The sequence below is a fragment of the Oncorhynchus keta genome, chromosome 2 (genome assembly GCF_023373465.1).
Source record: "Oncorhynchus keta strain PuntledgeMale-10-30-2019 chromosome 2, Oket_V2, whole genome shotgun sequence".
Lineage (NCBI taxonomy): Eukaryota > Metazoa > Chordata > Actinopteri > Salmoniformes > Salmonidae > Oncorhynchus > Oncorhynchus keta.
This window is the reverse complement of record NC_068422.1, coordinates 1,186,032-1,209,633: the sequence shown is the minus strand read 5'-3', so window position 1 is coordinate 1,209,633 and position 23,602 is coordinate 1,186,032. Positions and strand designations below refer to the sequence as shown.

Below are 23,602 nucleotides of genomic sequence, written 5' to 3'. Positions count from 1 at the left end.
ATACAGTACTCTTCAGATTATAGTGATTCAACATACAGTACTCTTCAGATTATAGTGATTCAACATACAGTACTCTTCAGACTATAGTGATTCAACAAACAGTACTCTTCAGACTATAGTGATTCAACATACAGTACTCTTCAGATTATAGTGATTCAACATACAGTACTCTTCAGACTATAGTTATTCAACATACAGTACTCTTCAGATTATAGGGCTTCAACATACAGTACTCTTCAGATTATAGTTATTCAACACACAGTACTCTTCAGATTATAGTTATTCAACATACAGTACTCTTCAGACTATAGGGGTTACCATTAAATCAATCCATATCAATCCATGTGGGCTCTCCTCTCTAGACAGACAACTATCTTCATCACATGGAAATGACTTGCACCCCCTATGGCCATATTCCACCTCCTCCCTCCCTCAATCGCTCTCTCTCTCTTCCTCCCCTTCTCTCTTTCCCTGCCTAATTCCCTCCCTGTATTACCATTGACTACCCTCTTTCTACCTATCTTTCAATATCTCTCTCCTTCCCTCATATCCTACTGTATGCCCTCAATGTCTGGCAACTGATTAGCAGGGGTGGGAAGGGATAGATCCGTAGAGTGAGAGTCGGGGAGGAAAGGAAAGCATCAAAGACTGGGTATGTTCACAGATATCTCTCTCTCTGCTCTCTCTCTCTCTCGGTGCATGCTGGGTGTTTTTGGAGTTTGAGTGTTTGGTGTGGAAAGCTCTATCCTAACTAACTTTCTTGATTCTATTCTTTTCTTTACATGTTATTTTCTATGGTGGAGGGTTAATGCAATATTTGTTTTTAGCGGTATCCAAAGTTTTTTTTCAAAGTTAGGGTGGAAGAGGACAGAGTAACGTTCCTGGGGGTTGGAAGGTCTAGTGTGCGCAATGGCTTCTCAGCCTAGCGCGCAGGAGACGCTGTCGATACAGCATGGGTTCAGGTGTGTTCCTGAGAACGGAGTTAAGGTGGAGGAGGTTCTGCTCGGGGTCGGTGAACAGGTAGGAGCTGAGTTTATACATTCTGCTTGTAGAATGAACAAAGCTGTGGTTGTGTTCATGAAAAGGGCTAATTTGGTCGGTAAGCTAATTGCTAGCGGAATATTTGTAAGGGATGTGTTGGTGTCAATTTCACCTCTCTCTACCCCTTCAACAAGAGTTGTAGTGGCAAATTTGCCTCCGTTTATTACGGATGATCAAATTAGGAAAGAGCTGAGTTGTTTTGGTAAGTTTGCTAGCGGTTTCCGTGTACTGTCAGCAGGTTTTCAGGCAGATGCCGTTAAGCACGTTGTTTCGTTCAGGAGGCAAGTGTTTATGTTTCTGAACAATAATGAGCAACAGCTAAATGTGCATTTTAAAGTGAGGCATGGGGAGGGGCTCTATGCAGGTTTTGCCAGCACAGATAGTCTACAGTGTTTTGAATGTGGGGATTTGGGGCATAAGAGCTTTGCGTGCCCACATAAAGGCCATAGACAAGGGGAGGGTACGAGCGCAAGGGGGGGAAATCGAGGTCAAAATGCAGGGGGTAAGGAGATGCAGACAGCAGAGGCTGGGCCTAGTCAGTCTAGAGATGGTGGTGTAGATGAGGCTGGGTTTAGTCAGGCTAGAGATGGTGGAGAAGCAGAGGCTGCTTCCAGGGGGTTTGCAGTGGGGTTGTGAAGGGCTTAAAGTGTTGGGGGTGTACCTGGGCTCGGAGAGGTGGGTCAGCAAGAACTGGGAGGGGCTGACACAGGCAGTGGTGTCAAGACTGGCCAGGTGGAGGTGGCTCCTGTCCCAAGTGTCATATAGAGGGAGGGTGCTGATAATCAACAACCTGGTGGCATCTTCCTTGTGGCATAAACTGGCTGTCCTCAACCCCCCCGCCGGTCTGCTTGCAGACATGCAACGCAAGCTGGTCGACTTTTTTTGGTCGGGACATCACTGGCTGAAGGCAGCAGTTTTGTACATGACCGTCCACGAAGGAGGACAGGGCCTGGTGGAACTGGAGAGCAGGATGGCTGCTTTCCGACTAAAGGCGGTGCAGAGACTGCTGTACCACACTGATGTTGGCTGGAGGGAACCAGCATGCGCGCTGCTGAGGAGGGCTGGCGGATTAGGGCTGGACCGGCAGCTGTTCCTCATGAAGCTGGAGAGGCTGAATACAGCAGGTCTCTCAGAGTTTTACTCTGCGGTGCTGAGGGCCTGGCAGCTGCCCCAGGGGGGTGGGAGCCTGGGCAGTGGGTGTGGGAAGAGCCCATCTTCCACAACCCAGCCATCCCTTTGAGATCGGTTCAGTCGGCCACCCTGCAGAGGCAACTGATGGCAGGGGGTTTACAAAGGCTGGGTGACCTGAGACTGCTGGGAGAGGAGGGGTGGAAAACCCCGGAGGTCTTGGCGCAACAAACAGGAATAACGTCTCTTAGGCTGCTGGAGAGATTCCTGGAGGAGGTCCAGGAGGCAGGTCTGAGCCGGTAAGGGGGGTGTTTGAGAGGCCAAAGGGAGAGGGGCCACCAATGTTCCCGCCACTGCAGGTGACAGCAGAGACTGGAGACTGGCAAGGGGGTCTGGAGGACTTGTTAGATTTTAACACTCCGAGCCTGGGGGAGCTTGAGGGGGTGGGAGGTAAAGCCCTCTACAACCTCTGCGTTAAGGTTAGGAGCATTAGAAGCCTAACAGGAGTGAAGGCACATCAGTGGCAGGGGCGGAAAGTGGGGCGGAAAGTATGGTGGGTTTTAGATGGAGGGCGCTCTACAAACCCCCAGTACCAAAGAGGTCAGGGGACCTCCAGTGGAGGGTTCTTCATGGAGCCCTGGCCACTGGTTGGCAACAGCTGGTTTAATGAGAGAAACACGGGTTGATCCGGGAGTTGGGCAGGGGTGTCCTTTCTGTCAAATGAAAGAAACTGTAATTCATGTGTTTTCTGTGTGCACCAGGTTAATGCCATTAATGTCTCTGTTGGAATGTCTGTGTGACAGGTTGTTTTTGTTTTTTTTGCTGTTGGGATGTTTATAATGGGATACAGGTATTCGAGTAAGGAGAAAGAAAAATGTGTTTTGTTGAATTTTCTGTTTGCTCAGGCAAAGTTAGCTATTTGGCTAACAAGGAGGAACAGGGTCAAGGTGGGGGATAACAGACCCTTTAGTACTGTTTAATGGGATGGTCTCTGCGCGCCTTAGGGTTGAGTTTGAGTTCTATAAAATGATCAAATGTGTGGAGATGTTTGAGGAGATATGGTGTGTTGGGGGGGCTGTCTGTATTGCTGGGGAAGATGTTTTGGATATACGGTTGTAGGAGAGGGTTTTTGTGTATGGTGATTTGTATCATGTGGTAGATGGAAAGGTGAGTATGGTACATGTATGCAGTACAGGATATATTTTTATTTTTATTTTTTTATTTTAGGAGTGGGGGGGTGAGTTTTAAATGAATTGAGAATGTTTCAATAAAGAAAGACCAAAAGTCAAAGTCTCTCTCTCTCTCTCTCTCTCTCTCTCTCTCTCTCTCCTCTCTCCTCTCTCCTCTCTCCTCTCTCACCCTGTTCTCTTTCTCTCTCCCTGTTCTCTCTTTATTTCACTGTTCTCTCTACCCCTCTCTCTCCCCCCTCTCCCACTGGGATGTGACGTGGTCTATCCAACATTGTCACCACCACTGGTAAGGGATAAGGTATGGGTTAAGGTCAGGGGTAAGGTAAAAGTTAAGGTTTATATCGCTGGATTGAAACTTGAAACCTTCTGAATTAGATGCAGATGCTTCCGCCCATATGCCATCCCCGTCCACCATACCCTAGCAAAACCCCAAACTACTGGAAGGTAACAGCGGTCACTTTTCCCCTAGTGGACTGTTTCCACGTCATCTCCCGAAGTCCTCAGACATTGATGGATGGTCGAATACTGACTTGTATCTCAGGTGACCTGGCTGATTCACAGTGAGTGACCGACCATGCTGCGCGCTGCTGATTACGCTTGACCGCTTTAGCGTACAGTACATCCATGTAGAAACAAGGCTGTAAGGTATGCACACATTACTCTCTCTCATCGACAAATACACCTTGCAAATGTGACCTGGACAGTACAGTAGCTCACAACACAGCACTATACTTCTACAAATATCTAGAAAATCTACAAATATCTAGAAAATCCTCAAACATCCAAAAAATCTACAAAAATCTTCCTTCTTCTTACATCTACAAATAGAATAGAAAAAGTGTGACTGACTCCCACAGAGAAAATGACACCTGCAGCAAAGCACCTCCACATGATGCTGCCACCCCCATGCTTCATAGTTGGGATAGTGTTCTTGGGCATGCAAGCCTCCCCCTTTTTCCTCCAAACATAATGATGGTCATTAAGGCCAAACAGTTCTAATTTAGTTTCATCAGATCAGAGGACATTTCTCCAAAAATAACGGTCTTTGTCCTCATGTGCAGTTGCAACGGTAGTCTGGCTTTTTTATAGCGGTTTTGGAGCAGTGGCTTCTTCCTTGCTGATCAGCCTTTCAGGTTATGTCGATATAGGACTCGTTTTACTGTGGATATAGATACTTTTGTACCCGTCTCCTCCAGCATCTTCACAAGGTTCTTTGCTGTTGTTCTGGGATTGATTTGCACTTTTCGCACCAAAGTACGTTCATCTCTAGGAGACAGAACGCTTCTCCTTCCTGAGCAGTATGACGGCTGCATGGTCCCATGGTGTTTATACTTTCGTACTATTGTTTGTACAGATGAACGTGGTTCCTTCAGGCGTTTTGAAATTGCTCCCAAGGATGAACCAGGTCTTGGCTGATTTCTTTTGATTTTCCCATGATGTCAAGCAGAGGCACTGCGTTTGAAGGTAGTCCTTGAAATACATCCACAGGTACACCTCCAATACTCCTCCAATTGACTCAATTATGTCAAGCAGAAGCTTCTAAAGCCATGACATAATTTCCTGAAATTTTCCAACCTCTTTAAAGGCACAGTCAACTTAATGTATGTACACTTCTGACCCACTGAATTGTGATACAGTGAAATATAAATTAAATAATCTGTCTGTAAACAATTGTTGGAAAAGTTACTCGTGTCATGCACAAAGTAGATGTCCTAACCGACTTGCCAAAACTATAGTTTGTTAACAATAAATGTGATGTTTAATGACTCCAACCTAAGTGTATGTAACCTTCCAACTTCAACTGTACAGTACATACAAACACATACACTTAACAAATATATATTTTATAGACCAAACATATATTAAAAAGTTAAAAAGCTATTTTCTCACTTTGTCATGATCACTGTCTCACTTAGTTGAATTGTCAAGGGATGGGAAATTAATTGCCAATATGAAATATGGTTCATTTATATGACACGGAACAACCCGCCACACAGTGCATTACTAAGCATTACTAATCTACGCACCATACACTGTATGTCTAATTCACTGCAAGCGGAATCCTTGGAGACCTGATTCGTTAGTATGCTGAAATGGATTGCTCAGTGTCTGTCCTTCTCTCTCTCCATCTCTCTACCTTCAAATAGTTATCCTCTTCTCTGTGCCGCAGGTAGGAGGGAGGGAGGAAGAGAGGGACTAGAGTGATTCAATTTCTCTCGGGATCTGGTCATGAGTGAGTGGGTTGATGAGCCAAATGGTTAGCAGGAGAAGACAGCCATTTTACAGTTCCGTGTAGGAGGCCAGAAGTGACCGAAGTTCAGAGCAGTCAATTATCTCTCTCTCTCTCTCTCCCTCTCTCTCTCAATTTAAGGGCTTTATTGGCACGTTGCTGCTGTGATGTCATCACCCAGTAGATATGGGAGTTTATCAAAATCGGTAGCCTAGTGTTTAGAGCATCGAAAGGTTGCAAGTTCATATCCCTGAGCTGACAAGGTACAAATATGTCGTTCTGCCCCTGAACAGGCAGTTAACCCACTGTTCCTAGGCCGTCATTGAAATTAAGAATTTGTTCTTAACTGACTTGCCTAGTAAAATAAATAATTGGGTTTGTTTAAAAGTTCTTTGTGGATCTGTGTAATCTGATGGGAATATGTGTCTCTAATATGGTTATGCATTTGGCAGATGTTTACATTTTGATCCCCTGTCGGAAGTGCAGTTCAGTTTCCACCTCATTTTGTGGGCAGTGTGCGCATAGCCTGTCTTCTCTTTAGAGCCAGGTCTGCCGGATGGTGGCCTTTCTCGAGAGCAAGGTTATGCTCACTGAGTCTGTATGTAGTCAACACTTTCCTTAAGTTTGGGTCAGTCAGTGGTCAGATATTATGTCACGGTGTACTCTCTGTTTAGGGCCAAATAGCATTCTAGTTTGCTCAGTTTTTTTGTTAATTCCTTCCAATGTGTCAAATAATTATATTTTTATTTTCTCATGATTTGGTTGGGTCTAATTGTGTTGCTGTCCTGGGGCTGTGTGGGGTATGTGTTTGTGAACAGAGCCTCAAGACCAGCTTGCTGAAGAGACTCTTCTCAAGGTTAATCTCTCTGTAGGTGATGGTTTTGTTATGGAAGGTTTGGGAATCACATCCTTTTAGGTGGTTGTAGAATTTAACGGTTATTTTCTGGATTTTGATAATTAGCGGGTATCGGCCTAATTCTGCTCTGCATGCATTATTTGGTGTTTTACGTTGAACACTGAGTATCTTTTTGTCCCATTTTGTAAATTCTTGGTTGGTGAGCAGACCCCAGACCTCACAACCATAAGTGCAACGGGTTCTATAACTGACTTAAGTATTTTTATCCAGATCCTAATTGGAATGTCAAATTTTAATGTTCCTTTTGATTGCATTGAAGGCCCTTCTTGTCTCAGCTCAGTCACAGCTTTGTGGAATTTATCTGTGTTGCTGATGTATAGGCCGAGGTATGTATAGTTTTTTGTGTGCTCTAGGGCAGTGCTTCCCAAACTTTTAATAGTCCCGTACCCCTTCAAACATTCAACCTCTAGCTAGGTACCCCCTATAGCACCAGGTTCATCAACATTCAACCTCTAGCTAGGTACCCCCTATAGCACCAGGTTCATCAACATTCAACCTCTAGCTAGGTACCCCCTATAGCACCAGGTTCATCAACATTCAACCTCTAGCTAGGTACCCCCTATAGCACCAGGTTCATCAACATTCAACCTCTAGCTAGGTACCCCCTATAGCACCAGGTTCATCAACATTCAACCTCTAGCTAGGTACCCCCTATAGCACCGGGTTCATCAACATTCAACCTCTAGCTAGGTACCCCCTATAGCACCGGGTTCATCAACATTCAACCTCTAGCTAGGTACCCCCTATAGCACCAGGTTCATCAACATTCAACCTCTAGCTAGGTACCCCCTATAGCACCAGGTTCATCAACATTCAACCTCTAGCTAGGTACCCCCTATAGCACCAGGTTCATCAACATTCAACCTCTAGCTAGGTACCCCCTATAGCACCAGGTTCATCAACATTCAACCTCTAGCTAGGTACCCCCTATAGCACCAGGTTCATCAACATTCAACCTCTGGCTAGGTACCCCCTATAGCACCAGGTTCATCAACATTCAACCTCTAGCTAGGTACCCCCTATAGCACCAGGTTCATCAACATTCAACCTCTAGCTAGGTACCCCCTATAGCACCAGGTTCATCAACATTCAACCTCTGGCTAGGTACCCCCTATAGCACCAGGTTCATCAACATTCAACCTCTAGCTAGGTACCCCCACCAGGTATAGCACCAGGTTCATCAACATTCAACCTCTAGCTAGGTACCCCCTATAGCACCAGGTTCATCAACATTCAACCTCTGGCTAGGTACCCCCTATAGCACCAGGTTCATCAACATTCAACCTCTAGCTAGGTACCCCCTATAGCACCAGGTTCATCAACATTCAACCTCTGGCTAGGTACCCCCTATAGCACCAGGTTCATCAACATTCAACCTCTGGCTAGGTACCCCTATAGCACCAGGTTCATCAACATTCAACCTCTGGCTAGGTACCCCTATAGCACCAGGTTCATCAACATTCAACCTCTGGCTAGGTACCCCCTATAGCACCAGGTTCATCAACATTCAACCTCTAGCTAGGTACCCCCTATAGCACCAGGTTCATCAACATTCAACCTCTAGCTAGGTACCCCCTATAGCACCAGGTTCATCAACATTCAACCTCTAGCTAGGTACCCCCTATAGCACCAGGTTCATCAACATTCAACCTCTAGCTAGGTACCCCCTATAGCACCAGGTTCATCAACATTCAACCTCTAGCAAGTGTTGTTTTTTGCCACCATTGTCAGATATATTTATTAAACATAAGAATGAGTTTTTGTCACAACCCAGCTGGTGGGAAGTGACAAAGAGATCTTATAGGTCCAGGGCACAAATAATAATATAATAATAATAATCAATTATTTGCTGTTTATTTAACCATCTTACATATAAAAATGTATTTGTTCATTGAAAATTGTGAATTATTCACCACAGGTTAATGAGATGGGTGTCCTTGAAAGGATTGCACATACCTCTGCAAGTTGTATTGAAAAGAGGGTCTCAGTCTACAATCATTTTCCACACACAGTCTGTGCCTGTAATTTGTTTTCATGCTAGTGAGGGCCGAGAATCCACTCTCACATAGGTACATGGTTGCAAAGGGCATCAGTGTCTTAACAGCGTGATTTGCCAAGACAGGATACTCTGAGCACAGCCCAATCCAGAAATCTGGCAGTGGCTTCTGACTAAATTCAATTTTCACAGAAAATTTTCACAGAAAATCACAGAAAACAGGCTGCCTAAGTATGATTCCCAATCAGAGACAATGATAGACAGGTGCCTTTGACTGGGAACCATACCCGGCCAACAAAGAAATAGAAAACTAGAATGCCCATCCAAATCACACCCTGACCTAACCAAATAGAGAAATAAACAGGCTGTCTAAGGTCCGGGGCGTGACACCAGATCATCAGTTAACACTACACTTTTGAATTCAGATTCTAGTAGTGTGGCCAGTTGCTGCAGACTGTTCTAGTGCCCTCGCCAACTCATTGACATATATGTTGAAGAGGGTGGGGCTCAATCTGCATCCCTGTCTCACCCCACGGCTCTGTGGAAATAAATGTTTTTTTGCTAATTTTAACCGCACACTTGTTGTTGGTGTACATGGATTTTATAATGTTGTATGTTTCCCCCCCCAACTCCACTTTCCATCAATTTGTATAGCAGACCCTCATGCCAAATTCAGTCAAAGCATTTTGTTTTTATCAACAAAATCTGATAAGTCTTTGCCTTTGTTTTGTTTTGTTTGTTTGTTAACTAGGGTGTTCATGGTGAATACGTGGTCTGTCGCACGGTAATTTTGCAAAAAGCCAATTTGACATTTGCTCAGTACATTGTTTTCACTGAGGAAATGTATAAGTCTGCTGTATTTATGCTGCAGTAGTTTATGTGTCGGGGGGCTAGGGTCAGTTTGTTATATCTGGAGTACCTCTCCTGTCCTAATCGGTGTCCTGTGTGAATTTAAGTGTGCTCTCTCTAATTCTCTTTCTCTCTTTCTTTCTCTCTCTCTCTTGGAGGACCTGAGCCCTAGGACCATGCCTCAGGACGACCTGACATGATGACTCCTTGCTGTCCCCAGTCCACCTGGCCGTGCTGCTGCTCCAGTTTCAACTGTTCTGCCTTATTATTATTGGGCCATGCTGGTCATTTATGAATATTTGAACATCTTGGCCATGTTCTGTTATAATCCCCACCCGGCACAGCCAGAAGAGGACTGGCCACCCCACATAGCCTGGTTCCTCTCTGGGTTTCTCCCTAGGTTTTGGCCTTTCTAGGGAGTTTTTCCTAGCCGCCGTGCTTCTACACCTGCATTGCTTGCTGTTTGGGGTTTTATGCTGGGTTTCTGTACAGCACTTTGAGATATCAGCTGATGTACGAAGGGCTATATGAATACATTTGATTTGTTAATGATAATGCCGAGGATTTTCCCAAGGTAGTTATTACTTGATGATTCTAAAATGTGTATTTGATCAAGTACAGTGGGACAAAAAGTATTTAGTCAGCCACCAATTGTGCAAGTTCTCCCACTTAAAAATATGAGAGTGATTGTGATGTTCATTATAGGTACACTTCAACTATGACAGACAAAATGAGAAAAACATTTCCAGAAAATCACATTGTAGGATTTTTTATGAATTTATTTGCAAATTATAGTGGAAAATAAGTATTTGGTCACCTACAAACAAGCAAGATTTCTGGCTCTCACAGACTTGTAACTTCTTTAAGAGGCTCCTCTGTCCTCCACTCGTTACCTGTATTAATGGCACCTGTTTGAACTTGTTATCAGTATAAAAGACACCTGTCCACAACCTCAAACAGTCACACTCCAAACTCCATTATGGCCAAGACCAAAGAGCTGTCAAAGGACACCAGGAACAAAATTGTAGACCTGCGCCAGGCTGGGAATACTGAATCTGCAATAGGTAAGCAGCTTGGTTTGAAGAAATCAACTGTGGGAGCAATTATTAGGAAATGGAAGACATACAAGACCACTGATAATCTCCCTCGATCTGGGGCTCCACGCAAGATCTCACCCCGTGGGGTCAAAATGATCACAAGAACGGTGAGCAAAAATCCCAGAACCACACAGGGGGACCTAGTGAATGACCTGCAGAGAGCTGGGACCAAAGTAACAAAGCCTAGCATCAGCAAGGGCATTGAAGATGAAACGTGGCTGGGTCTTTCAGCATGACAATGATCCCAAACACACTGCCCGGGCAACGAAGGAGTGGCTTCGTAAGAAGCATTTCAAGGTCCTGGAGTGGCCTCGCCAGTCTCCAGATCTCAACCCCATAGAAAATCTTTGGAGGGAGTTGAAAGTCCGTGTTGCCCAGCAACAGCCCCAAAACATCACTTTTCTATAGGATATCTGCATGGAGGAATGGGCCAAAATTCCAGCAACAGTGTGTGAAAACCTTGTGAAGACTTACAGAAAACATTTGACCTCTGTCATTGCCAACAAAGGGTATATAACAAACTATTGAGATAAACTTTTGTTATTGACCAAATACTGATTTTTCACCATAATTTGCAAATAAATTCATTAAAAATCCTACAATGTGATTTTCTGGATTTTCTTTCCTCATTTTGTCTGTCGTAGTTGAAGTGTACCTATGATGAAAATTACAGGCCTCTCTCATCTTTTTAAGTGGGAGAACTTGCACAATTGGTGGCTGACGAAATACTTTTTTACCCCACTGTATATGTTTTTGCTGTTTGTCCTTTTTTATATGGACAAAAAGATTGGAGAAGTGGTTTACCCATAAATCTCCATTTTGGATATATAAGTCTCCATGTTGTTGTTTGTTTAGGGTTTTCCAATATTTCCAGAAGGGGTTAGAGTCTGGATTATTCAATTACATTGAGCTGATTTCTGACGTGCTGTTCCTTCCTTTTCCACAGTGTTATTCTGTATTGTTTTAGTGATTCACCATAGTGATGGCATAAACTCAGGTTTTCTGGTTCTCTATGTTTTTATTCGGATAGGTTTCTCAATTTCATTCTCAGGATTTTGCATTCTTCATCAAACCATTTGTTATTGTTGTTAAATTTCTTCTGTTTTCTGTTTAACAATATTAGATTTGACAGGGAAGCATCCAGGTGGGTGTTTGTCCCCCTGTGTGCTGAGAGTGTCAGGTTCTTGTCCGGTTCTTGCATTAAGGTCGCCACAGGCTAGAACATGTCCCTGGCCCTGGAAATCATTGATTTCCCCCTCCAGGATGGAGAAGCTATTTTCATTAAAGTATGGGGATTCTAGTGGGGGGATATAGGTAGCACACAGGAGGACATTTTTCTCTGTTATCCTTTCCTTTTGAAAATCTAGCCAAATGTAAAATGTTCCTGTTTTGATTAATATAATAGAGTGGGTTAGGTCTGCTCTATACCAAATTAGCATACCCGTTAGTCCCTTCCCTGTTTCACACCTGGTAGTTTGGTGGATGGGACCACAAGCTCTCTGTAACCTAGAGGGCAACCAGTGGGTCCGTCTCCTTTGTACCATGTTTCTTGTAGGATGACAATGTCTGTATTTACGATTTCTTTGGTGAAGTCCAGGTTCCTGCTCTTTAGTCCAACGGCAGATGACCTCAGGCCTCTCTCTCTCTCCCGCTTTCTTTCTTTCCTCTCTTTCCTCTACCTCTCTATGTCCTCTCCTTCCTTCACGTCTCTCTGTTTCATCTACCTCTCTATCTCTCATTATATTTCCTCTCTTTCCTCTACCTCTCTATGTCCTCTCCTTCCTTCACATGTCTCTCTGTTTCATCTACCTCTCTATCTCTCATTATATTTCCTCTCTTTCCTCTACCTCTCTATGTCCTCTCCTTCCTTCACATGTCTCTCTGTTTCATCTACCTCTCTATCTCTCATTATATTTCCTCTCTTTCCTCTACCTCTCTATGTCCTCTCCTTCCTTCACATGTCTCTCTGTTTCATCTACCTCTCTATCTCTCATTATATTTCCTCTTTCCTCTACCTCTCTATGTCCTCTCCTTCCTTCACATGTCTCTCTGTTTCATCTACCTCTCTATCTCTCATTATATTTCCTCTCTTTCCTCTACCTCTCTATGTCCTCTCCTTCCTTCACATGTCTCTCTGTTTCATCTACCTCTCTATCTCTCATTATATTTCCTCTCTTTCCTCTACCTCTCTATGTCCTCTCCTTCCTTCACATGTCTCTCTGTTTCATCTACCTCTCTATCTCTCATTATATTTCCTCTCTTTCCTCTACCTCTCTATGTCCTCTCCTTCCTTCACATGTCTCTCTGTTTCATCTACCTCTCTATCTCTCATTATATTTCCTCTCTTTCCTCTACCTCTCTATGTCCTCTCCTTCCTTCACATGTCTCTCTGTTTCATCTACCTCTCTATCTCTCATTATATTTCCTCTCTTTCCTCCACCTCTCTATCTCTCTGTTTCCTCTCTATCTCTATTTTTAAACGTGTATTTTTTATGTGTATTTTTACATGTGTATTTGTGTATAGGGCCCTGTTTTCTATCACCATTTCATCTTGCCACATTAATGATACAATATCCACAATTTCATCTTGCCATAGTAATGATATCTTATCCACGATTTCATCTTGCCATAGTAATGATATCTTATCCACGATTTCATCTTGCCACAGTAATGATATATTATCAACCATTTCATCTTGCCACAGTAATGACATATTATCAACCATTTCATCTTGCCACAGTAATGATATCATATCCACCATTGCATCTTAACCAATTAATGTTTTTATGTCAGCACAGGTTGGATAATTGTTAATTGTAGGCTCCTCACACTAATTTACCTAATGAGTTACAGGTATTTGTGGGAGAGAGTCAAAGGTAAGCATATATGTGCATATATTTATCTTTCTCCCTCTAGCTCCTTCTCAATCTTTCCCTCTCTCTTTCCATCCTCATCCCCAACATACAGATTTAGTATTCTTATGTCGTTGTTTGCCTTCTTGGAGTCGGTAACTTTCCGCATTGCTATTAAACAGTCCAACTGACAGGCTCCTCCTTCAGTAGCAAGCAGCCCAGAACTGAAGCAGAAGCAGGGATGTGGTCTTAGACACACACACACACACACACACACACACACACACACACACACACACACACACACACACACACACACACACACACACACACACACACACACATACATATACAAACAAACAGATAAACAGACACACACACACACACACACACACACACACACACTCACACTCACACTCACACTCACACTCACACACTCACACACACACTCACACACTCACACACTCACACACTCACACACTCACACACACACACACACACACACACACACACACACACACACACACACACACACACACACACACACACACACACATGCAAACAAACAGATAAACAGACACACACACACACACACAGACACATACACACACAGAGAGACACACACAGAGATGAACACACAGACAGAGACACACAAACACACAGAGACACACACGCACACACAAATAGAGACACACAGACACACACGTAGACACACACACACAGAGACTCACACACACATACACAAACGCACAAACACACACACAGACACACACACACACACACACACACACACACACACACACACACACACACACACAGACACAAACGCACAGAGACACAAACACACACACAGACACACACACACATAGACAGAAACAGAACACACACACACACACACACACACACACACACACACACACACACACACACACACACACACACACACACACACACACACACACACACACACACACACACACACACACACACACACACAGACAGAGACACACACAGAGACGAACACACAGACAGAGACACACAAACACACAGAGACACACACATGCACAGAGAGAAGCAAGGAGGTGGTCATTCCTCTCTCTTCTCTGACAAAGCATCCCAAATCTGCAGCATGTGTAATGAATGGCTTAAAACCCTTCTCTTTTAAGGCAGCCTTTGATGTCAAATATATTCACATTTCTTTCTGACACCCTCCGCCCCCCTTCTCCACCACCATTAAATCCCACCACTACTTTGTTGAACCCTTTCAACAAACCAGACATCCCTACTCTACATAGACCTTTCAACAAACCAGACATCCCTACTCTATATAGACCTTTCAACAAACCAGACATCCCTACTCTATATAGACCTTTCAACAAACCAGACATCCCTACTCTATATAGACCTTTCAACAAACCAGACATCCCTACTCTATATAGACCTTTCAACAAACCAGACATCCCTACTCTATATAGACCTTTCAACAAACCAGACATCCCTACTCTATATAGACATTTCAACAAACCAGACATCCCTACTCTATATAGACATTTCAACAAACCAGACATCCCTACTCTATATAGACCTTTCAACAAACCAGACATCCCTACTTATATAGACCTTTCAACAAACCAGACATCCCTACTCTATATAGACCTTTCAACAAACCAGACATCCCTACTCTATATAGACCTTTCAACAAACCAGACATCCCTACTCTATATAGACCTTTCAACAAACCAGACATCCCTACTCTATATAGACCTTTCAACAAACCAGACATCCCTACTCTATATAGACATTTCAACAAACCAGACATCCCTACTCTATATAGACCTTTCAACAAACCAGACATCCCTACTCTATATAGACCTTTCAACAAACCAGACATCCCTACTCTACATAGACCTTTCAACAAACCAGACATCCCTACTCTACATAGACCTTTCAACAAACCAGACATCCCTACTCTATATAGACATTTCAACACACCAGACATCCCTACTCTACATAGACCTTTCAACAAACCAGACATCCCTACTCTACATAGACCTTTCAACAAACCAGACATCCCTACTCTATATAGACCTTTCAACAAACCAGACATCCCTACTCTACATAGACCTTTCAACACAAACCATACTTTATCTATACCGAATATTCTCCGTGTCACAACTGTGTAAACAATCTTGATCTTGATCTCAATCTGTATCTCAACCAAACAATTTAAACAAGGGATGTGTCTAACATCTCTCACTGGAGTAACAACACTCTGTATCAATACCCATTCATCAAAACCAGAAAGAGATCAAATATGGATGGATGTCTTACCCCTCTCACAGGAGCGGCCCAGGTATCCCGTCCCCGAGCAGTCACAGACGTAACGGTTCCATCCCTCCCGACAGACCCCGTTATTCTGGCAGGGATTTGACAGGCACTGCTTGGGCGGTTCTTTAGAACAGGATGGTTTGACCCCTGCAGCCTTCTGAACCTCGGCCATGCGGCGGACATCTTTACTCTGGCCATCGATGAACAGGTCCCGGATGCAGCCCACGTAGCCATAGTTTAGGAGAGCTGTCCAGACCTGGAGACACGTGAAATTAAACTGGTGATTGGGGAGCTGCTTATTTCATATCACTACTACCATCCACTACCATTGTGCCCTTGAGCAAGGCATAATTAACCTCTAAGCTGCTACAGGTTCGCTACACTCTGGTTGATTACGTGTGTGTGTGTGTCTCTGTGTCTCTGTGCTTTGTCTATATGTTTATGTGTGTGTGTGTGTGTGTGTGTGTGTGTGTGTGTGTGTGTGTGTGTGTGTGTGTTTCCTCTACCTCTCTATGTCCTCTCGTGTGTGCGTGAGCGTTGTACCTCTGTAGGGAAGACCATGCCTAGTTTATTCTCTGGTAGTCCTCCAAGGTACAGGTTATCATCCAGATCAAGGATCTCACTCTCTCCTGGGGCCGTGTAGGCCTGGCGCTGGGTGTTGATGGAGATGGTACCTGGGTGGAGACAGGAGGAGTGTTGAAGTTTACCACTTGGCATGGATGATTTGTTATTATAGATTTATCCTGAATGTAATATGCACATCCATCAATCCATCAATAAAGCAATTCAAGGTAAAGTCTTCAGTTGTTGTATTCAGCGCATGTGGCAAATAAAGTTTGATTTGATTTGAAACAACTATTCATATATTGTATGCCATTCAAATGTCAATGGAATGGAATGAAACCCTACTACAGCTACACAAGCACCACTGAAGGCAGGATGGATCCATAACGGGTTCAATACAGATGGAGAAAGACGTTTAATTAGTTTCATTTATCACTACCAGGTTGAGACATTTTTCTTCTGGAATGAACGTTAAACATACCTGGTTTCAAATACTACTTGAAATCTTTCAAATACATTCAACATTTTCTCTAGGTGGGTTTGCGCTTTTTGACTGTCCTATTAAATCCATTAAGCCAAGCAGACTCAATCGAGCACAGATAAAGTTTTAAATAGTAGTTGAACCCAGGTCTGGCATTGATACAACACTAAATAATATTGCTGCGAGTCGAGGCCCATTAGTAATCTGTGATCCCATAAAAGTAACTCTCCATTCTACTCTCCTTTTATTTCCCCCCATTGTATATCTCATTCATCAATAGAGCAGCAGCCATACAATAATAATGGGGGTGGGGGGGCTCTATCATTTTCAGAGCCGACCCAAACAACAAACCCTGTCTTGGCCATATTTCAGAGTGATTAACGAACTGCAGGCTGTTTCTCTCTCTCGCGCTTTATATATAAATATATTGCTCTATCTCTCTAAGTTTCCAACACATGCACCTAGCTCGGAGAGTTAATGTGTTTCCCTCTCCTTGATTTATCACTCTCATTCATCTTTAATTCTGGATGGTAAATAACACAGGACCTGACTGGACTGTAAAGTGTATGGCCTGTGTGTGTGTGTGGGATGTATGTGTGTACAAACAATTAATGGCAGGTGCATTCGCTAGCCAGAACCAGTGTTCCCCCTCGTCACAGTAATCTATACCACGGCTCTGAAGTACTAAGGTACGGAGCTACTGGGCTGAGAAGAACCATACAGGAAAGGCGAGAGTGAGAAAGGGGAGAAAACACAGAGAGAGAGAAGAGAGAAAGAGAGCAAAAGAGAGAGAGAGGGAGAGGGACAGAGATAGAAATACTATATATATAGAGAGTGACAGAGGTTGAGGAGGGGGGTACCTGGAGAGATACCTGGAGAGATACCTGGCTGGGCTGAGAACAGACTCAGAAGAACTATCCAGAGATGAGGGGAGGGAGTGCAGGAGGGCGGGAGGATGAGAAAGAGAAGGGAGCAGAGAGAAACGTGATTGAGAGGGAAGGATATTTGTCATCCAGTAGTAGTAGTAATTTACTTTTTGATTGACGGATGTGGTAGTATCAAATCAAATCAAATCAAATCAAATCAAATTGCATTTGTCACATACACATGGTTAGCAGATGTTAATGCGAGTGTAGCACAAATGCTTGTGCTTCTAGTTCACGACAATGCAGTGATAACCAACAAGTAATCTAACTAACAATTCCAAAACTACTGTCTTATACACAGTGATAGGGGATAAAGAATATGTACATAAAGATATATGAATGAGTGATGGTACAGAGCAGCATACAGTAGATGGTATCAGTACAGTATATACATATGAGATGAGTATGTAGACAAAGTAAACAAAGTGGCATAGTTAAAGTGGCTAGTGATACATGTGTTACATAAGGATGCAGTCGATGATGTAGAGTACAGTATATACATATGCATATGAGATGAATAATGTAGGGTAAGTAACATTATATAAGGTAGCATTGTTTAAAGTGGCTAGTGATATATTTACATAATTCCCATCAATTCCCATTATTAAAATGGCTGGAGTTGGGTCAGTGTCAATGACAGTGTGTTGGCAGCAGCCACTCACTGTTAGTGGTGGCTGTTTAACAGTCTGATGGCCTTGAGATAGAAGCTGTTTTTCAGTCTCTCGGTCCCAGCTTTGATGCACCTGTACTGACCTCGCCTTCTGGATGATAGCCTTTCGGGGTGAACAGGCAGTGGTTCCTACTGGTTGATGTCCTTGATGATCTTTATGGCCTTCCTGTAACAACGGGTGGTGTAGGTGTCCTGGAGGGCAGGTAGTTTGCCCCCGGTGATGCGTTGTGCAGTCCTCACTACCCTCTGGAGAGCCTTTCGGTTGAGGGCGGAGCAGTTGCCGTACCAGGCGGTGATACAGCCCGCCAGGATGCTTCAACAAACATCTGTAGAAGTTTGTGAGTGCTTTTGGTGACAAACCAGACATTTCTTCAGCCTCCTGAGGTTGAATAAACGCTGCTGCGCCTTCTTCACGACGCTGTCAGTGTGAGTGGACCAATTCAGTTTGTCTGTGATGTGTATGCCTTTCAACTTAAAACTAGCTACCCTCTCCACTACTGTTCCATCGATGTGGATAGGGGGTGTTCCCTCTGCTGTTTCCTGAAGTCCACAATCATCTCCTTAGTTTTGTTGACGTTGAGTGTGAGGTTATTTTCCTGACACCACACTCCGAGGGCCCTTACCTCCTCCCTGTAGGCCGTCTCGTCGTTGTTGGTAATCAAGCCTACCACTGTTGTGTCGTCCGCAAACTTGATGATTGAGTTGGAGCGTCGTGTAACGCAGTCGTGGGTGAACAGGGAGTACAGGAGAGGGCTCAGAACGCACCCATTCCCCCAGTGTTGAGGATCAGCGGGGAGGAGATGTGTCCTACCCTCACCACCTGGGGGCGGCCCGTCAGGAAGTCCAGTACCCAGTTGCACAGGGCGGGGTCGAGACCCAGGGTCTCGAGCTTGATGACGAGCTTGGAGGGTACTATGGTGTTGAATGCCGAGCTGTAGTCGATGAACAGCATTCTCACATAGGTATTCCTCTTGTCCAGGTGGGTTAGGGCAGTGTGCAGTGTGGTTGAGATTGCATCGTCTGTGGACCTATTTGGGCGGTAAGCAAATTGGAGTGGGTCTAGGGTGTCAGGTAGGATGGAGGTGATATGGTCCTTGACTAGTCTCTCAAAGCACTTCATGATGACGGAAGTGAGTGCTACGGGCGGTAGTTTTAGCTCAGTTACCTTAGCTTTCTTGGGAACAGGAACAATGGTGGCCCTCTTGAAGCATTGGGAACAGCAGACTGGTATAGGGATTGATTGAATATGTCCGTAAACACACCATTGGCCAGCTGGTCTGCGCATGCTCTGAGGCGCGGCTGGGGATGCCGTCTGGGCCTGCAGCCTTGCGTTTGTTAACACGTTTAAATGTCTTACTCACCTCGGCTGCAGTGAAGGAGAGACCGCATGTTTCCGTTGCAGGCCGTGTCAGTGGCACTGTATTGTCCTCAAAGCGGGCAAAAAACCATGTTATTTAGTCTGCCTGGGAGCAAGACATCCTGGTCCGTGACTGGGCTGGATTTCATCTTGTAGTCCGTGATTGACTGTAGACCCTGCCACATGCCTCTTGTGTCTGAGCCATTGAATTGAGATTCCACCTTGTCTCTGTACTGACATCCAGCTTGTTTAATAGCCTTGCGGAGGGAATAGCTGCACTGTTTGTATTCAGTCATGTTGCCAGACACCTTTGCCCTTGATTAAAAGCAGTGGTTTGCGCTTTCAGTTTATTGTAATGCTGCCATCAATCAATGTTTCTGGTTAGGGAATGTTTTTATCAGCTATGGGAACACATCTTCGGCGCACGTTCTAATGAACTCGCACACGAATCAGCGTATTCGTCAATATTCCCATCTGATCACCAGGTTGAGAACATGTCCCAGTCCACGTGATGGAAGCAGTCTTGGAGTGTAGATCAGCTTGGTCTGACCAGCGTTGGACAGACCTCAGCGTGGGAGCCTCTTGTTTTAATTTCTGCCTGTAGGCAGGGATCAACAAAATGGAGTCGTGGTCAGCTTTTCCGAAAGGGGGCGGGGCAGGGCCTTATATGCGTCGCGGAAGTTAGAGTAACAATGATCCAAGGTTTTACCACCCCTGGTTGCGCAATCGATATGCTGATAAAATTTAGGGAGTCTTGTTTTCAGATTGGCTTTGTTAAAATCCCCAGCTACAATGAATGCAGCCTCCGGATAAATGTTTTCCAGTTTGCAAAGAGTTAAATAAAGTTCGTTCAGAGCCATCGATGTGTCTGCTTGGGGGGATATATACGGCTGTGATTATAATCGAAGAGAAACCCTTCTTGGAAGATAATGCACATTTGATTGTGAGGAATTCTAAATCAGGTGAACAGAAGGATTTGAGTTCCTGTATGTTTCCTCTCATCACACCATGTCCCCTAGTCATGAGGCATACGCCCCGCCACTCTTCTTACCAGAGAGATGTTTGTTTCTGTCATCTTTAATTCGCGATGCGTGGAGAAACCCGGACCTGGCTGCACCGCCCTGGATAGCGCCTTCCCAGTAAGCCATGTTTCCGTAAAGCAGAGAACGTTGCAGTCTCTGATGTCCCTCTGGAATGCCACCCTTGCTCGGATTTCATCAACCTTGTTGTCGAGAGACTGGACATTGGCAAGAAGAATACTGGGAAGTGGTGCGCATGTGCCCTTTTTCGAGAGTCTGACCAGAACACCGGAGAGGGACAGTTTCCTCTTTTTCGTAGTCGTTTCCTTGGGTACCTGCAGCGATCCATTCCGTTGTCCTGTTTGTAAGGCAGAACACAGGAGAACTATCCAGAGATGAGAAAACATATTATTGGTCGTACTGATGGTGAGTTGACGCTGATCTTATATTCAGTAGTTCTTCTCGACTGTATGTTGTCAGATGATCTGGGGTACTAGTAAGAAATAACACGTAAAAAACAAAAAACTGCATAGTTTCCTAGAACGCGAAGCGAGGCGGATCTCAGTGGTAGGATATCGACCAGCTACGTGATATGAGCTCAATGCTTTACGGAAAACCACTGGATTGCTAAGTGTGTGTGTGTGTGTGTGTGTGTGTGTGTGTGTGTGTGTGTGTGTGTGTGTGTGTGTGTGTGTGTGTGTGTGTGTGTGTGTGTGTGTGTGTGTGTGTGTGTGTGTGTGTGTAGATTTAGTGTACAGCATAGTGTAGATTTATTGCTAGTAGCCAAATAGTTTTGGTACTGAAAAATGTCCCAAATCACACATGGAGATACACCCGGGCAAGCTGAAGGGAAAAACAATACAACAAAATTGGCTCTTGAAATTTCCTCAATAAGTGGTGTAGTTTGAAGCATTGTTGCTCTTCACCTCCTACCTACTAAATCAGGTGATGAAAATGGTGCCGACGGATAGGACTGCCATGCTTCTAGCTCTTAAGAAACTTTGCAGTATTTTGTTTTTTTTATGTGTTATTTCAGCACTCACGCACTGTTGGGGTAAGTGACTCTGAACTTACAATGGTGGCCCCAAGTTGTTATATATACTTATTTTTTTTATTGTGCATTTTGCTCTTTGTCTCATGACTCCTGCATACTTTGTTGACTACAAACTTTCTTTACCCATCCGTGGGACAAACTATGTCTTTTCCCACACTCGGGACTCTCTATTGGTTACATAGACTTTTGGCCTCCCATCCTTTTCTAACCACCTCTCACCGGCTTTGTATTCATGTTACCTGATGAAATTGCTGGACAATATGATCTTGTTTCCATCTGATGCAAATTCAGATGTCATAAATCAGCACTGCAGAGCTTTCCATGTCCTTGACTGTATTACTGTTGATGATATCTGGAAATGTGCATGTACACTCTGGCCCATACTGTTGCTAGTCCCAATTCTGACTTGTGCTCTAAAATCTTCTTCACTGATTTCTGCTCAAGTAAAAGCCTGGATTTTCTGCACGTAAACACTAGAAGCTTATTACCTAAAATGGATCAATTAAAAGTGTAAGTTCACAGCTCCAATCCAGATGTGTTGGTCATTACTGAGACATGTTTTCAATACTGATGTTAACGTTTCTGGTTATAACCTTTTTTGGCAAGACAGATCTTCCACAGGTGGGGGAGTGGCAATATTTACCAAGGAACACCTTCAGTGCTCGGTTGTCTCCACCAAGTCTGGCCCCAAACAATTTGATTTGTTGGTTTTAAGCATTAAACTTTCAAATAGCTCTTTGTTGATTGTTGCTAGGTGCGATCGTCCTCCATCAGCACCGGCCTGAACCCTACCTGCCATAAGCTCTCTCCTGGCCCCTTACAAGTCTGAATTTGTCCTGCTTGATGACCTTAACTGGGACATGCTTAAACTCAAATCAAATCAGATTATTAACCAAGTCCTAAAGCAACGGGACTCCCTACATTTTTCTCAGATTATTAACAATCCCACAAGGTAAGACTCCAAACACCCAGAAAATGCTATCCTCACAAATAAGGTTTTCCTCACAAAATGTTATCCTCACAAATAATTAATATAGGTATCAGTCTGACGTTTTATGTAATGACCTTAGTGATCACTGTTTTACAGCCTGTGTTTGTAATGGCTGCTCAGTGAAATGACATGTCCTGATTTGTCATAGACACTTGCAAACAACTTTAATGAGCAAGCCTTCTTTCATGAACTGGCCTCTGTAAAATGGTATAGAATCTGCTTGAATCTCTCTGTCAAAGACGCTTGGACCTTCTTTTTTGACATTTTCAGTGGTATTGTTAACAAACACGCCCCCATAAAGAAAATGAGAATTAAAAACAGGTTCAGCCCCTGGTTCGACCGTGATCTTGCAGAGTTACGCCACCTCAAGAATTGCATTTGGCGAAAGGCTCGGTACACGCATCCTCAGGCTGACTGGCTATCGTTCAGACAAATTAGAAATAAGTGCACTCAGGCTATCTGGAAGGAAAAAGTTAGTTACTTTAAAGGAGCAGTTCTCTCTGTGTGGGTCTAACCCCAAGAAGTTCTGGAAAATGGTTCCATTTACAGAAATACTCAGTATAAATGTTGATGAAAATACAAGTGTTATACAAGGAATTAGAGATATACTTCTTAATGCAACCGCTGTGTGAGATTTTACATTTTTTTACGGAAAAAGCAAACCATGCAATAAGCTGAGTGCAGCTTTCAGACAACAAAGCAGCCAAAAAGATATCCGCCATATTGGGTAGTCAACATATTAGTCATAAATAGCATTATAAATATTCACTTACCTTTGATGATCTTCATCAGAATGCACTCCCAGGAATCGCAGTTCCAAAATAAATGTTTGTTTTGTTCGATAATGTCCATCAATAATGTACAAAAAGCTTCTTTTGTTAGGGCATTTGGTAAACAAATCCAAAGTCACGAA

At 43.9% G+C, this 23,602-nt stretch overlaps 1 protein-coding gene across 15 annotated transcripts in view; it reads right to left on the bottom strand.

Moving 5' to 3' along the window:
- LOC118360900 (neurexin-1a-like) overlaps positions 1–23,602 on the bottom strand; it is an 819,333-nt gene that overhangs the window by 505,716 nt on the left and 290,015 nt on the right. For all 15 annotated transcript variants that reach the window (XM_052470649.1, XM_052470658.1, XM_052470697.1 and 12 more), the window contains 2 exons: positions 16,171–16,301; positions 15,631–15,883 (listed from right to left, as the gene is read on the bottom strand). In XM_052470649.1, the coding sequence (XP_052326609.1) occupies positions 15,631–15,883; positions 16,171–16,301 (384 nt within the window). The remainder of the gene's footprint in view (positions 1–15,630; positions 15,884–16,170; positions 16,302–23,602) is intronic.